At 42.3% G+C, this 12,497-nt stretch overlaps 2 protein-coding genes and 1 long non-coding RNA gene across 12 annotated transcripts in view; 2 read left to right on the top strand and 1 right to left on the bottom strand.

Moving 5' to 3' along the window:
- LOC125405971 (arylamine N-acetyltransferase 1) overlaps window positions 1-2,217 on the top strand; it is an 11,385-nt gene extending 9,168 nt beyond the window's left edge. For all 7 annotated transcript variants that reach the window (XM_048442752.3, XM_048442749.3, XM_085680344.2 and 4 more), the window contains one exon: window positions 575-2,217. In XM_048442752.3, the coding sequence (XP_048298709.3) occupies window positions 581-1,453 (873 nt within the window). In that variant the 5' untranslated portion in view covers window positions 575-580 and the 3' untranslated portion in view covers window positions 1,454-2,217. The remainder of the gene's footprint in view (window positions 1-574) is intronic.
- The window catches only part of LOC148118296 (uncharacterized), a 25,885-nt gene extending 15,567 nt beyond the window's left edge, over window positions 1-10,318 (bottom strand). The window contains exons 1-2 of the long non-coding RNA XR_015736135.1: window positions 10,229-10,318; window positions 5,574-5,721 (exon numbers count right to left, since the gene is read on the bottom strand). This is a non-coding gene — a long non-coding RNA (uncharacterized LOC148118296). The remainder of the gene's footprint in view (window positions 1-5,573; window positions 5,722-10,228) is intronic.
- Window positions 4,290-12,497, top strand: LOC125405974 (arylamine N-acetyltransferase 2). 4 transcript variants are annotated; one of them, XM_048442756.3, is made up of 2 exons: window positions 4,290-4,393; window positions 10,774-12,497. In XM_048442756.3, exon 2 carries the CDS (start codon window positions 10,777-10,779, stop codon window positions 11,647-11,649), a length of 873 nt encoding a protein of 290 aa, XP_048298713.3. In that variant the 5' UTR covers window positions 4,290-4,393; window positions 10,774-10,776; the 3' UTR covers window positions 11,650-12,497. The 4 variants fall into 4 exon arrangements, with proteins under 4 accessions (XP_048298713.3, XP_048298712.3, XP_048298715.3 ...); XM_048442755.3 differs by having other exon boundaries at window positions 4,295-4,393; window positions 10,771-12,497; XM_048442758.3 differs by having other exon boundaries at window positions 4,335-4,480.

Here is a 12,497-nt window from a genome sequence, read left to right as displayed (position 1 = left end):
GTCATCATGATAGGGAGCATGGCAGCATGCAGGCAGATGTGGTGCTGGCTACACCTTGACCAGAAGGCATCAGAAAGTCAACTGATTGTCACACAGAAGGAAGCTTGAGAAATAGATCTCAAAGCCTGCCCCCACAGTGACATACTTCCACCGACAAGGCCACACTTCTTGATATTGCCACTCCATGTTGGGGTAATTTTCTTTCAAACCATCACACTGAATAACTGTTTAGAGTTTATTTTACAGGGTGCCAGCAGCAATGTCTACCATACCACCAAGGAGACCACATCTAAGCTGTTAGTTTTTTGACTGCTATTTAATCTGACTTTCTAACTTCAAAATCTTGAAAATACAATAAATAGTAAATCTCTCCTTCAAGGGTCACTGGGAATATTTAATGACCTGCAGACAAAAGCCAGTAATGCAGTAGAAACAATATGATTATTGATGAGACATGTACAGGCATTGTTCATGCATGCATATTAATAGTACATTCTAGCTGCAGTTAGCTGACTCCAGGACATCCACGAGGAACTGCTGTAATGTTTGTTTGGTTTCATGTTGTTTGCCTTAGGGGACCATGGACATCGCAGCATATTTTGAAAGGATTGGTTATAAGAACCCAGTGAATAAATTGGACTTGGACACACTAACTGAAGTTCTTCAGCACCAGATGCGAACAGTTCCTTTTGAGAACCTTAACATGCATTGTGGAGAAGCCATGAATTTGGACTTAGAGGCCACATTTGACCACATAGTGAGAAAGAAGCGGGGCGGGTGGTGTCTCCAGGCGAATCATCTTCTGTACTGGGCTCTGACCAAAATGGGCTTTGAAACCACGATGTTGGGAGGCTACGTCTACATACTTCCAGTCAATAAATACAGTCGAGAAATGATTCACCTCGTAGTCCAGGTGACCATCAGTGACAGGAACTACATTGTCGATGCGGCCTTTGGAGGCTCCTGCCAGATATGGGAGCCTCTGGAATTAGTATCAGGGAGGGATCAGCCTCAGGTGCCTGGCATCTTCCGTTTGACAGAAGAGAATGGAACCTGGTACTTGGACCAAATCAGAAGAGAGCAGTGTGTCCCAAACCAAGAATTTGCTAACTCCGACCTCCTTGAGAAGAGCAAATATCGGAAAGTCTACTCTTTCACTCTGGAGCCGCGCACTATTGAGGACTTTGAGTCCATGAATACCTACCTCCAGACGTCATCAACATCCGTATTTATACACACTTCATTCTGTGCTTTGCAGACCCCAGAAGGTGTCTGTTGTTTAATAGGCTCTACCTTTGCAAGTAGGAAATTCAGCTATAAGGACAATGTAGATCTGGTGGAGTTTAAGAATGTAAATGAGGAAGAAATAGAAGAAATACTGAAAGCTGTGTTTGGTGTTTCTTTGGAGAGAAAGCTTGTACCCAAAAATGGTAACCTGTCTTTTACTATTTAGGGTGAGGAGCAAAATTGGTTTTCATTACTATTTCATGTTCTTCAGCATTTGAAACAAATGCAGATGTATCCAAAGCAGTCCTTATAGGGTCATCACTGAACTTGATATTGATCAACTAATGATGTGTATCTTTTATTTCCTACATTCTGTGAAAAGAAATCCTAGCGGCCCTGTCATCTTACCATGAAAAATATAATCAGTTATAATTAAATAAAATTTTAATGAATATAATCACAATCCTTTTCAAGATTAATCATACAAAAAATTCTTAATGAAGATGTGGTTATCTTGGGAGCCATATTCACTTGCAAGAGAAAACCTTCAAACATTATGTTATTGTTGAACTCACATAAAACTTATACTAGTAGTTCACTATGAATAAACACAACTGCAGGCATTAAATTCGGCGAGAATAAACCTGATGACCAAGGTTGACAAGAAGCCACCTTCACAACTTAGGATCAAAATAAAGCAAGCAAGAAAGAGTCATCAATTCAGTTCCAGGCAACTTCTTAGTCCCCAAGACAAAGCTCAAGGCAATGCAAGGGGCTCGATGAGAAGCTGCCAGGATAATGACATGCTTGGATTTTCTTCCAGGGTTAATTTTGTGGCACACGTCTGTTTGTATTTGATACTTTTTAAAAAAGCTTTGGGAACACTGATGTTTTAAATTAGGTGATTTATAAAATGGAAAAACATTGTTTATGAATTGTTTATGAAGTATATTGATGCTAAATATATTAAAGTAGTGTTGGCTAATATAATCTGAGTCAAAGGTTTCTTGGAAATACTGGGATATGATAATGGATACGCCATCTGTAGGGTGTGTATTCCTTTCATCCTCGTCTAATATCTCTACTCCATGCTCCACTTTAGCTCAAGAGAAGCAAGCAAATACACATGGCTTTTAGTGGACCTCAGAGTTCAATCCCTGAGCACATTACTGGGTAGAATTGTGGATCTGATTCAAGAAATAAAACTGAGTTTGAGGCATATATATGTTCCGTCCCCAACAAAAAGAACACAAACGTGGGGCTAAGATTAGACTACCGGCCCAGTATACTGGAAGCCGAGAACTTGGTTTACAGCACTACCACACAAAATTATTTTGCTCTGGGATTTGGCAATTACTTCTAAGTCTTTCCCTCTTTCTTTTCTTCACTCCTGTTAAAATTCTGTTCACATTGTGAGCTGCCTACGGCGTGCTTGATGAGAACAGATGCCAGAGGCGTACATGTATGGCTTGTGCCCCCGAATCTGACCCTTTAACTTCTCCCTTTCTGGCTGGATTCTCTAAGAGTGTCATGTTGGAATCCAGCCTCTATTCAGGCCACAGCGCTTGCAGCAGCCTTCACTCCATAGCGACGGATACTGATTGACAGACTCCTTATCCTCTGTGAGCCCTTAGCTAACAGGCAGTCCCAGCGCCAGTTAACATCAACGGAAGCACTGACTTTGGCACTATAGACATTACACATCCTCCTCCCCATGCCCTTCCTAGCTCCTGCTTGGGAATCAGAGATCCTGGCTGCAGGCTCTTGCTGAGAACTTCCCCCATCCTCTACCACATGGATTCTTGTTCTCTTCAGAGACCCCGCCATGCTGTCTGACTCTGCAGGCCTGAACTCTCCTTGGAGCCCTACTGCTGCCCCTTGCTCTATATACCCATGATGCTAATAACTCTTACAATAAACCCATTACTCCCCAGTAATCCAGCCCAGGGAACTCTTGAATATCCCTCTCCATCCAGATTCCAATGTCAGGACTGTGGCTAACATGGAATAGTCCAGTACCCTTCAGTCTTCCACTGGTCATGATCATATTAAGGTTAACAGAGAAGCAGGAGCCAGGATATTACCAAATGTACAGGTTACATTGCAACAAGGATGGATTTTTGTTTTGGTTTGTCTTTGGGGAATGGCCCAAGCTGGCCTTGAACTTGTTGCGTAACTCAGGATGGCCTTGAGTCTTTAATTGTCCTTCCTTCTCTTCCCAAGTGCCAGGACTGCAGGCACCGGCCACAGCCATAGCAATTTTTCTGTTGTTTTTGTTTTGCTTGGTTGCTTGTAGCAATATAATAGTTGGGAAGTGCTAGTGCAGGAATAAAAATAATCAAACTGTTTGCTAACAAATGGTTGTCATCAACAAAGGAAACAAAATCCCTCAGCAGTACACTGAGAGGCATTGCATGCCTCAAAGTGACCTGACTGATCAGACAGAAAATGGGGATATGGATTCTGTTATCCACCCCTCCTCCTAAAGCCCCGCCCCCAGAAGCTTAAATTTAAGAATCTATTCTGTTTACCCAGAATATATGAATAGTATGAACCAAAGGGATAACACAGAGGACTGATTCTGAAGAGTCTTTAAAATACAGTGGACAGGGAAACAGCTAAGAAGCAACAAGCATTATCTGCCATTATCATTATAAATCAAAGACCGCTGAAATACAACCATACGACACGTGCTCTGTGTACAACACAGGTACGGACACACGTCATATACATTCCACAGTGCCTTTGCGAGAGAAGCAGAAGGACATGAAAATAAAAGATGAAAGAAAGAAAAAGGAAAACATATCAACAGAAGGTGATTCCTTTACTGGAGTGTGAATGAGATGTGGCCATCGCTTCCTCCTCGACGCCCTGGATCTGCTTTGCCTGCGCCCTTCTCAAGCTTTGACCTCCCACAGGCTCCGACAGAGCGTGAACTCTGCGAAATACCAAGGCCCTTCACAAGATATCTCACTCCTTTTCAAAGACAGAGCTTGAGAGTTTGCCAGGGTGAAGTGAGGCCCTACAACTACATTTCCCAGAGGCCCTTGGGCTGGCTTTTGCCAGGCATAGGGGACGGATCAACTTGGACAGCCAATGAAAGCACTTCCTCTGCAGACCTCTCTGCCGGCTTCCTGGTCTTCCTGGCCGCGGTCCTAGTAGCTGGGTAAGTGGGTTCTCCCAGATAGACTTGGAAATCGGGGTTCCCTCCTCTCCTAAGAGGAAGACCAGGAGATAACAGCATAACTCAGCTGTAAGTTTCCAATCCTGAGGTTGTTGAGAAAGTTTGGGTGGCACAGACGTGGAACCCATGCTGTAAATACTTTGTAGCACACAGGTGATTCTATCAATGTTTTGTTCAAGTGGGTGACAGCCACAGAAAGGTCTATTAGAGAGACTTCAAGAGCCGTTTGCTTCCTTTAGTAACGTTCCCTAGTTAGTCACGAACACACGAGTAATGGTGCTACTCAAAGGGTTAGTGAGAGTTAGAGGTGTGTCAACCGCTTAGGAAATCTTTAATTGAAACCCCTTGGATACTTTTAACGATGCTGACCACTGCACGTCTAGGGGGTTGAGGAGGAATTTTTGTCATACTTGAAAGTGGTTCATCTGGAGGGTCTTTTAGGAGCTGTCAGGAACACCAGGAATTAACTACTTCCTGTGAACCCAGACTGAGATGTTAGCTCTGACCAAGACTGGAAGATCACATAGCAGCGAGGCGCCAGCATATGCAAACGCCCAGGAGCTAGCAGCCCATTGGCCTCTTGCTGTGCACTCTGTTGTGTACTGTGGGCACAATGTCAACAACATTGCTTGGCTCTGCTCTGATAAGGGCTCTTCCCTCTCTCTAGCCCCTCCTTTGACTGCCTCAGACTGACTCCACCCTGTCAGAAAAAAAAAATGCCAACTGTTTTTTTTTTTTTGGTTTTTTTTTTTTTTTAAGCTACCTACCACAGACTAACTGTGTGGTTATGCCATGTTCACCTATGGCCCTAGTTCTCTTTCCATTTGGTTTTCCTGGAGGCTCGCCTACCTTTGCCTAGCTGCTGGTGGCCTTTACTGGAAGCCATGGGTGCCATGTAGGTTTTCTATAACCTAAGGGCAGGTAGCTGGTGTTCTTTGCATATGTCCAGGTCAACATCAACAAGTGTACAAGTGTAGTCTCTTCCATCCATTTAATCACAGAGATTTTTTTTTTTTTTTTTTTTTTTTTTTTTTTTTTTTTGCTTGTGGTTGTCAATAGAGTTGGATGTTGTGGACTTCATAGCAGAAATGAAGGAGAAAAAGGATTTGGAGGGTGGCCTACACATCCAAAATTGCAAGCAATTCATTAGTTTTCATCATACCTCTTCACTAAGTATTGCTGGTAATCCATGCAGTGAATATAGCGCCCCCTCAATGGTATCTCCTGCTTCCAGCATGCCAGGATGCCACTCACATCCCTTCTGGATTAATCTCTAGCTTCTCTTTGTTGGCCTCTTGCTCACAAGTTCACTGTGGGAAGAATAAGGAGTTCTCTTACTAAAACAATTGAAAATCACTCCTTTACTAGAAAGATGCAAAGCTAAAGCATCAAGAGCTCTGTATACCAACCTGTTCTCTGGCGGGGGGTGAGGGGCAGGGTATCTAAACAGGACAACTTGTGAGTGGTGTGCTGTGTCATTTAGGGACAAATGACAGCAGCTGGTATAACTATCACATATGGATCATTTGACTAAATTCCTGTGATCTTCACAGAGCAGCCACAGTCCTGTGGCATGCGGACCCTCTAGAAGTCCCCTACCTTGTGTATGCTAACCTTCTTATACATAGTTCCATGGAACAAACTTGAAGATGGCCAAATGGAAATTCCCTCAAACTAGATGCTGGGGAAAAGTTACATGTACGAGGGAACTAAGGAAAGGCTGGGGGCAGGCAGCTCTGCCTATGTAGCTTATAACTCTAACCTTTGTCCACACAAGAGCAAGGAAGCTGTGCAGAGTCTCCGTGCCAATGAGTCCTTGGCCCAGAGCTGGGAGGACATTTATTTAGGTTTGCCATTTACACCCTTTAGCAAAAGAAGCAAGGGAGCCCCAGAAGCCACTGAGGAGTCCCCTAGTAAAATACAGGGTGCAGGGCTTTATATAAATATAAGCATACAAGCCATGCCATATATGTGCTGGAAGTGGTAAAAAGAATCTACAGATCTAAGTGAATCACTGACAATCCTTCCTCACAAGCTCACCTGATCTTAAATCTTCTCCAAGCTCCTGTGCCCTCTTTAGGGGCACAAGCATGCCATGTTCTTTATTCTTCAGTGCACATGGTAGACAGAAGTATGTGTAAGGGCTTCATGTGAATCATGCTGTGTTCAAAACTTTATTTTGTTATTACCATTATTATTACCCATCTGTCTTTCAGCAAGTGCCTTTACCTATGGAGCCATCTCACCAGCCATATTTTTTAATGTGTATTTTTATCATTTAGTGCAATCCAACTCTGCTTGGGCTTTGCCCTTCCGTATTGCATACATTTCTGCCTTGTATGTCAATACATTATTTAGGTTAGTTTTTTAATTTTTGGATACAAACTGTCCCCATAAATAGCTCAGTTATTGAAGGCTGAACCCCAGCTGCTGGTGCTATGTGGCAGTGATTTAATTGTGAGGATGCTCACCTCCTCAATGGACTGAGCTCACAGCTGAGTGACCTTTTAGGAAGCAGGACCTCACTGAAGCAAGTGCATCACTGGAGGTATTGCCATAAGGGTCTATCTTGTCACTGGTTCCTTCCTCATTATCTCTGCCTTCCGATCACCATGAGGTGAGCATGTTTGCCTTACCATGAGGGCCACATAGTATTTCAGTCTCAATACAGACCCATAGTAATGAAGCCAGTTCTGCACAAACTGGTGCATCCGAAACTGTCATCCAAAATAGAGCTCTCTGCCATCAGGTTGTTTGCTTGCTGTTTAATAACGGCAGCAGAAAATAGCTAACCATCCCCTACAGAGTTTCGGTATGAGCCTTAGACTGGGTGGCTCCAGTGTTGGTGGTTCGTGGGATAAACAATAAACAAAGCCAGAGACTTTGCCATCAAAAGCTTCCAACCCATCTCTGAGTGCTTTCTACCTTGACTCCTCAAACACAACCTTTGTTCTTGACAGGGAGAGTATTAGAAAAGCTTTCACCAGCCGCAGCCCCCTGGAACACTGAACTGGTTGAGGTCTGTGCTGTCTAACATAGGAATTGTCAACTGACATTAGCTATTGCAAAATCAGATATCCCTAGGTTGACTTTGTAATGGTTCATCTGGTCTTCCTAGTTCTGGTCAATTCTATGTTGAACTTAATGACTGACTTACATCTATTTCTCTATCAGACAAGTGGCTTGCTCCGGAACCACAATGTGTTCCCTACTCTTCCCTGCATGAAAGGAGCCGATGATTATAGCACCCCAGCTTGCTCCCCTCTCTATTTCTTGACTTTCCTTTTCACTTACCCCTCCACTGGCTGGGAAGGCAGAAGCACTTTACCAGGATAGTTCACAGTTGTTTCTCCAGTGCTTTCCCGTTTGAGATTGTCTCCGAATGCCCGGAGACTTTCTCATTCAGTGGAATGCGAAGAGAATACCAAGCACGTCTTGTGTGCCCCTTCAGTATTTTGTAGACATAGTTCTATTATGTTACCTTTGCATGCTTCTGTGGAACATTCTGTTGCCAAGCTGACATCTTTCTGATGAGAAACTATTTATTTCTCTGACAGATGCTTGAATAGCTCTTCATAATTTTAGATTTCAAACATTTAAATAGATATAGTCACATGTCATGTGCATAGGATTCAATTTTTCCTGGAATGTTATCTCACTTGTCTTTCTGATACGATTTCTGCAGAATTTTCATACGCACACATCTTACGTCATATATTTTTTCTATTCTAATTTTGCACTTTCTGTTTCAGAAACTTTGGTTGCCTTTTATATCGATGAGCATTTAACTTTATTGTTCCATTAGCCTTGACCATCAAGCTGTCTTTCTACATACTTGGTGTGTTATTATGCTCTATCTATAGAGTACTTTTTATCATAATTAATGTAATACCTTGCTTTATGTCTTCAATAAGTTTCTACGTTTGAAGTGTTTCTTTGCATAAACCACACTGTCCAGTCACCATATGTATGTCACCTCTATGAAGAACTTCTAGTACTTTTTCCCATTAGTTCTTTCTGACATGCACATCATATTTCTTCTCCTAGTACCAGCCTCTTGGTATATTTTCATTTGTTGTTTTACTTTATTTAATCATGCCTGTGTAACTTTGCACGTGTAACTCTTAATTTCTTCCTTGAATCCAGTTTGACTGAAGTGTCTATCCAGAATTGGGTTTGGACTTCATATCAGAAGAGGCGAGAGAGTCAAATATGACAGGAAACTCCTTGGTGACATGTCTTCCACAAGGAAGTTGTCCCTCTGTAGCACAAATTCTAATTGGTCTTAATAACAAAACCTGGAGTCAGATATCAGGGGTGCAAGCTGAAAGATCAGAGAAGCAAAGCAGCAGCCACTAGAGCTCTTACCTCTAAAATCCTCAGACTAAAAAGAGACAGAGCTCCCCTCTCCTCCCACCTTATATTCCTCTCTCTGCCCAGCCATATCACTTCCCGTCTGTCAGACCTCCAGGCCTCTATGGTTAACTAGTGGCTAGCTCCACCTTCTTTTCTTCAGACAACTTTGTTAGAGTACAAACAGAATATCACCACATCCCTCTCCTTCTCCGATGGCAACCACATTAAGACTGCCACTTTCTTTTCCTGCCCTTAGTTCGCTGCTGTAGCTGTTTCCTTAAAGAAGGCCACTGTACAAACTGATTTCCCGTGCGGTCTATATTTATGTAGTAATCAAGGACGTCAAACATGCTTCATCTCTCTTTTCTGTTTCTATGTCAACTAATGATTGCATTGTTGGTTCTGAACCCTGTACTTAGGAGAACATCCAAGTACTTCTGCAAGTCCCAGGCTGAGAATCTATCATGGTACTACCATCTCTTGACATCACACTTTCTACATGCTTCCCTATGTAGCTCAGAGGTTCACTTCAATGCAGTTCATATGCTTGTAACATAATATATGCTCCAACAACTACCCCTTTCTTTAAAGAAAAGTAATACCAATTTAGCATTTTACATTTACTTGGGGATTATATACCATGATGTGTGGGGCTGAAAATTTGTGGGAGCTGGTTTCCTCTATCTACCTTCCAAGTTATGAGGATCAAATTCAGGTTTTCAAGCTTGGAGTCAACTGATCGTCTCTCTCTAAGCTGTCTTCCCAGCCCATGTTATATTTCATTTTTAAACTTTCCTTTCTAGAGTTTGTAGCAGGAAGAAGAAACATTCTGATACTGTTTGAATTAAAGCCAACAGCCTACTTTGAACTGATACATATAAAAAAGCATTTTCTCAGAAATCTCAAAGGATCTAAGTATATTCTCCAGCCTTATCTGAGTCCTGTCTACACTGATGATCAGGCTGAAGTGAGGTCTGCCCTTCCGCAGGGACTCTGCTAGCCTGCGTGTGAAACTAATCACATTCTCCACGCATCTCCTTCCCTACCAACTTCAGGAACTCACAAGATTTTACCTTGAATTGTGCCCAGCTTCATCAATATACAATTGAAATATATTTAGTCACGATATACCCAGGTATGATTTGCTTACAACATATAGCTAGTGTTGAGCTCCTAGCAAAAGCTGACTGAATTATAATGAGCCTACAGTTACTAAATCTAAGTTCCAACTCAAAACTTAGTCTTCAAACAAAACACAAAATCTGGCTGTTGCTTATTCCATGGTTTCTGTTATCTCACTGTGATGCCTGTAATGGTTTCCACGTGTGTGCGCCGGTCCCGTCCTATGTGCATTACTGTCTCACCCTTCTTCCCCAGCCCCGGGGACGCAACAGGCAGCTGCCTAGGCACGCACTAGCCACCACCCAGTCCGCTCGCTTCCCCCATAGATTCCATACAAACCCGAGCAAGGAGGCAAACAGGTGCTGGGGACATCTAACTAAATTCTGTTTGTCCTTTCTGGGTGGTAGATGTTTAATGCTTACGTAAGTGGTACCATGACAACTGTGTTCCGTGGTGCATGGTTCAGATTCTATAGGCAACTGTGCAGAAGCCTATTTTAATGGATTCTGAGTGGAATCCTTTTGCTACTTACCCTCGTCTGGCTCTTTTTACCTGGCGCCTGTACTGAGCATCTACAGGAAAGGCTGTATATAGCCTTGGTATACGGGAAGAGCGCCCTACATCTAAGCAGTTTATTGTCTGACTCAACACTTAACCTGTACTTAAAGAAAATGAGAAAACATTCATCCTGGGACAAGGAGAGTATTCAACGTTTGTGTAGGTGTTATGAACATTGATTGTATGTCAGTTCATATAATGGGAGCAAATTAAACATAGATAGTTGTAAGCATTGCCTGTATTTATAAGTTGAAAATTAGTTTTGACTGTAGCTATTCCACTTCAGTAGTAATATTTGTTTCGGATGGTTTTCCTTGCCTTAGCAGACCATGGACATTGACGCATACTTTGAAAGAATTGGTTATCAGAACTCCAGGAACAAACCAGACTTGCAAACATTAACTGAAATCCTTCAGCACCAGATACGAGCTGTTCCCTTTGAGAATTTGAACATCCATTGCGGGGAGCCCATGGAGCTGGGCTTAGAGTCCATCTTTGACCAAATTGTAAGGAAGAAGCGAGGCGGGTGGTGTCTCCAGGTTAATCATCTCCTGTACTGGGCTCTGACCAAAATGGGCTTTGAAACCACGATATTGGGAGGCTACGTCTTTAACACTCTAGCTAATAAGTACAGCACTGGTATGATTCACCTTCTGGTCCAGGTGACCATCAGTGACAAGAACTACATTGTTGATGCTGGGTTTGGACGTTCCTACCAGATGTGGGAGCCTCTGGAATTAGTATCAGGGAAGGATCAGCCTCAGGTGCCTGGCATCTTCCGTTTGACAGAAGAGAATGGAACCTGGTACTTGGACCAAATCAGAAGAGAGCAGTGTATCCCAAACCAAAAATTTGCTAACTCCGACCTCCTTGAGAAGAGCGAATATCGGAAAGTCTACTCTTTCACTCTGGAGCCGCGCACTATTGAGGACTTCGAGTCCATGAATACCTACCTCCAGACGTCACCGGCATCTGTGTTTACAAGCAAGTCATTTTGTTCCTTGCAGACCCCAGAAGGGGTTCACTGCTTGGTGGGCTCCACCCTCACCTATAGGAGATTCAGTTATAAGGACAACATAGATCTCGTAGAATTTAAGAGTCTGAAGGAGGAAGAAATAGAAGACGTACTGAAAACTATATTTGGCGTTTCTTTAGAGAAAAAACTTGTGCCCAAGCATGGTGATAGATTTTTTACCATTTAGAATAAGCAGCAGTCAAAGTTTCTAGTGTCACTCTGTGTACCTGAACATTGTATGATCAATTTTCAAACGGACATACAGTACATGTAATCACTTGAGTCTTTCTGCTTCCACCCCCCAGCTTATCAGTTATGGGTAACTAACAGTCGGTTGTGCCCTCTCTACTTCTGCATTTTAATTAGCAACAATTGTGCCTTAGATAAACCTCATTGGCTGCCGCTGTGCAAAGCTCTACTCCTGTATCCTAATGGAAGAAAACCCTAGACATCCCATCCGTAAAACAATAGCACTTCTGGCTGCATGACGTCTGAATAAAACAGAGCTAGAAGTCAGCCATTCAAAGAGCACTTTACTGTTGACATGAACATACTGGTGACCATGCTGATGTGTGCTAGAGAATTCCCGGCATTGCTTATTGCTAATTCACATGGAATTTGTGCTAATAGCTGAATAAAAGAGTAGTGAGAAAAGCATTGCCGTTAAATTCAAACAGCATGTATCCAATATCTATTTTTTTATGAGATATTACCTTATAATTTAGGATTTGGATGCAGCAAAAAGGAATGGGTGCTAATGTTGGTTTCAAATATATTGAAGACTTTATAGTCTATCAATATATGACTTCTGCCAACACCTAGGGAGATGTGATTAGAACCCAAGAGAACCAGTCACACAGCTAATGATTTCTTTCTGTGTTGTTTTTGTATCTAGTCCTTTTTATATGATTTTTCTTACTCTGGGAACAAATTGCAATATTTAGAAATTTGAGCTTCTATATTTTTGAAATGTATATCTAAAATAATATATATCTAAAACATTTTCAGAGAGGTCCATTAAAACACATTGACTAA

Source organism: Myodes glareolus, chromosome 23 (genome assembly GCF_982192425.1).
Source record: "Myodes glareolus chromosome 23, mMyoGla1.1, whole genome shotgun sequence".
NCBI lineage: Eukaryota > Metazoa > Chordata > Mammalia > Rodentia > Cricetidae > Myodes > Myodes glareolus.
This window is presented reverse-complemented; position numbering and strand designations above follow the sequence as displayed.

Bases quoted from the DNA above. Each gene is read 5' to 3' on its own strand.
- LOC125405974 (XM_048442756.3), top strand. From the start codon at position 10,777: ATGGACATTGACGCATACTTTGAAAGAATTGGTTATCAGAACTCCAGG.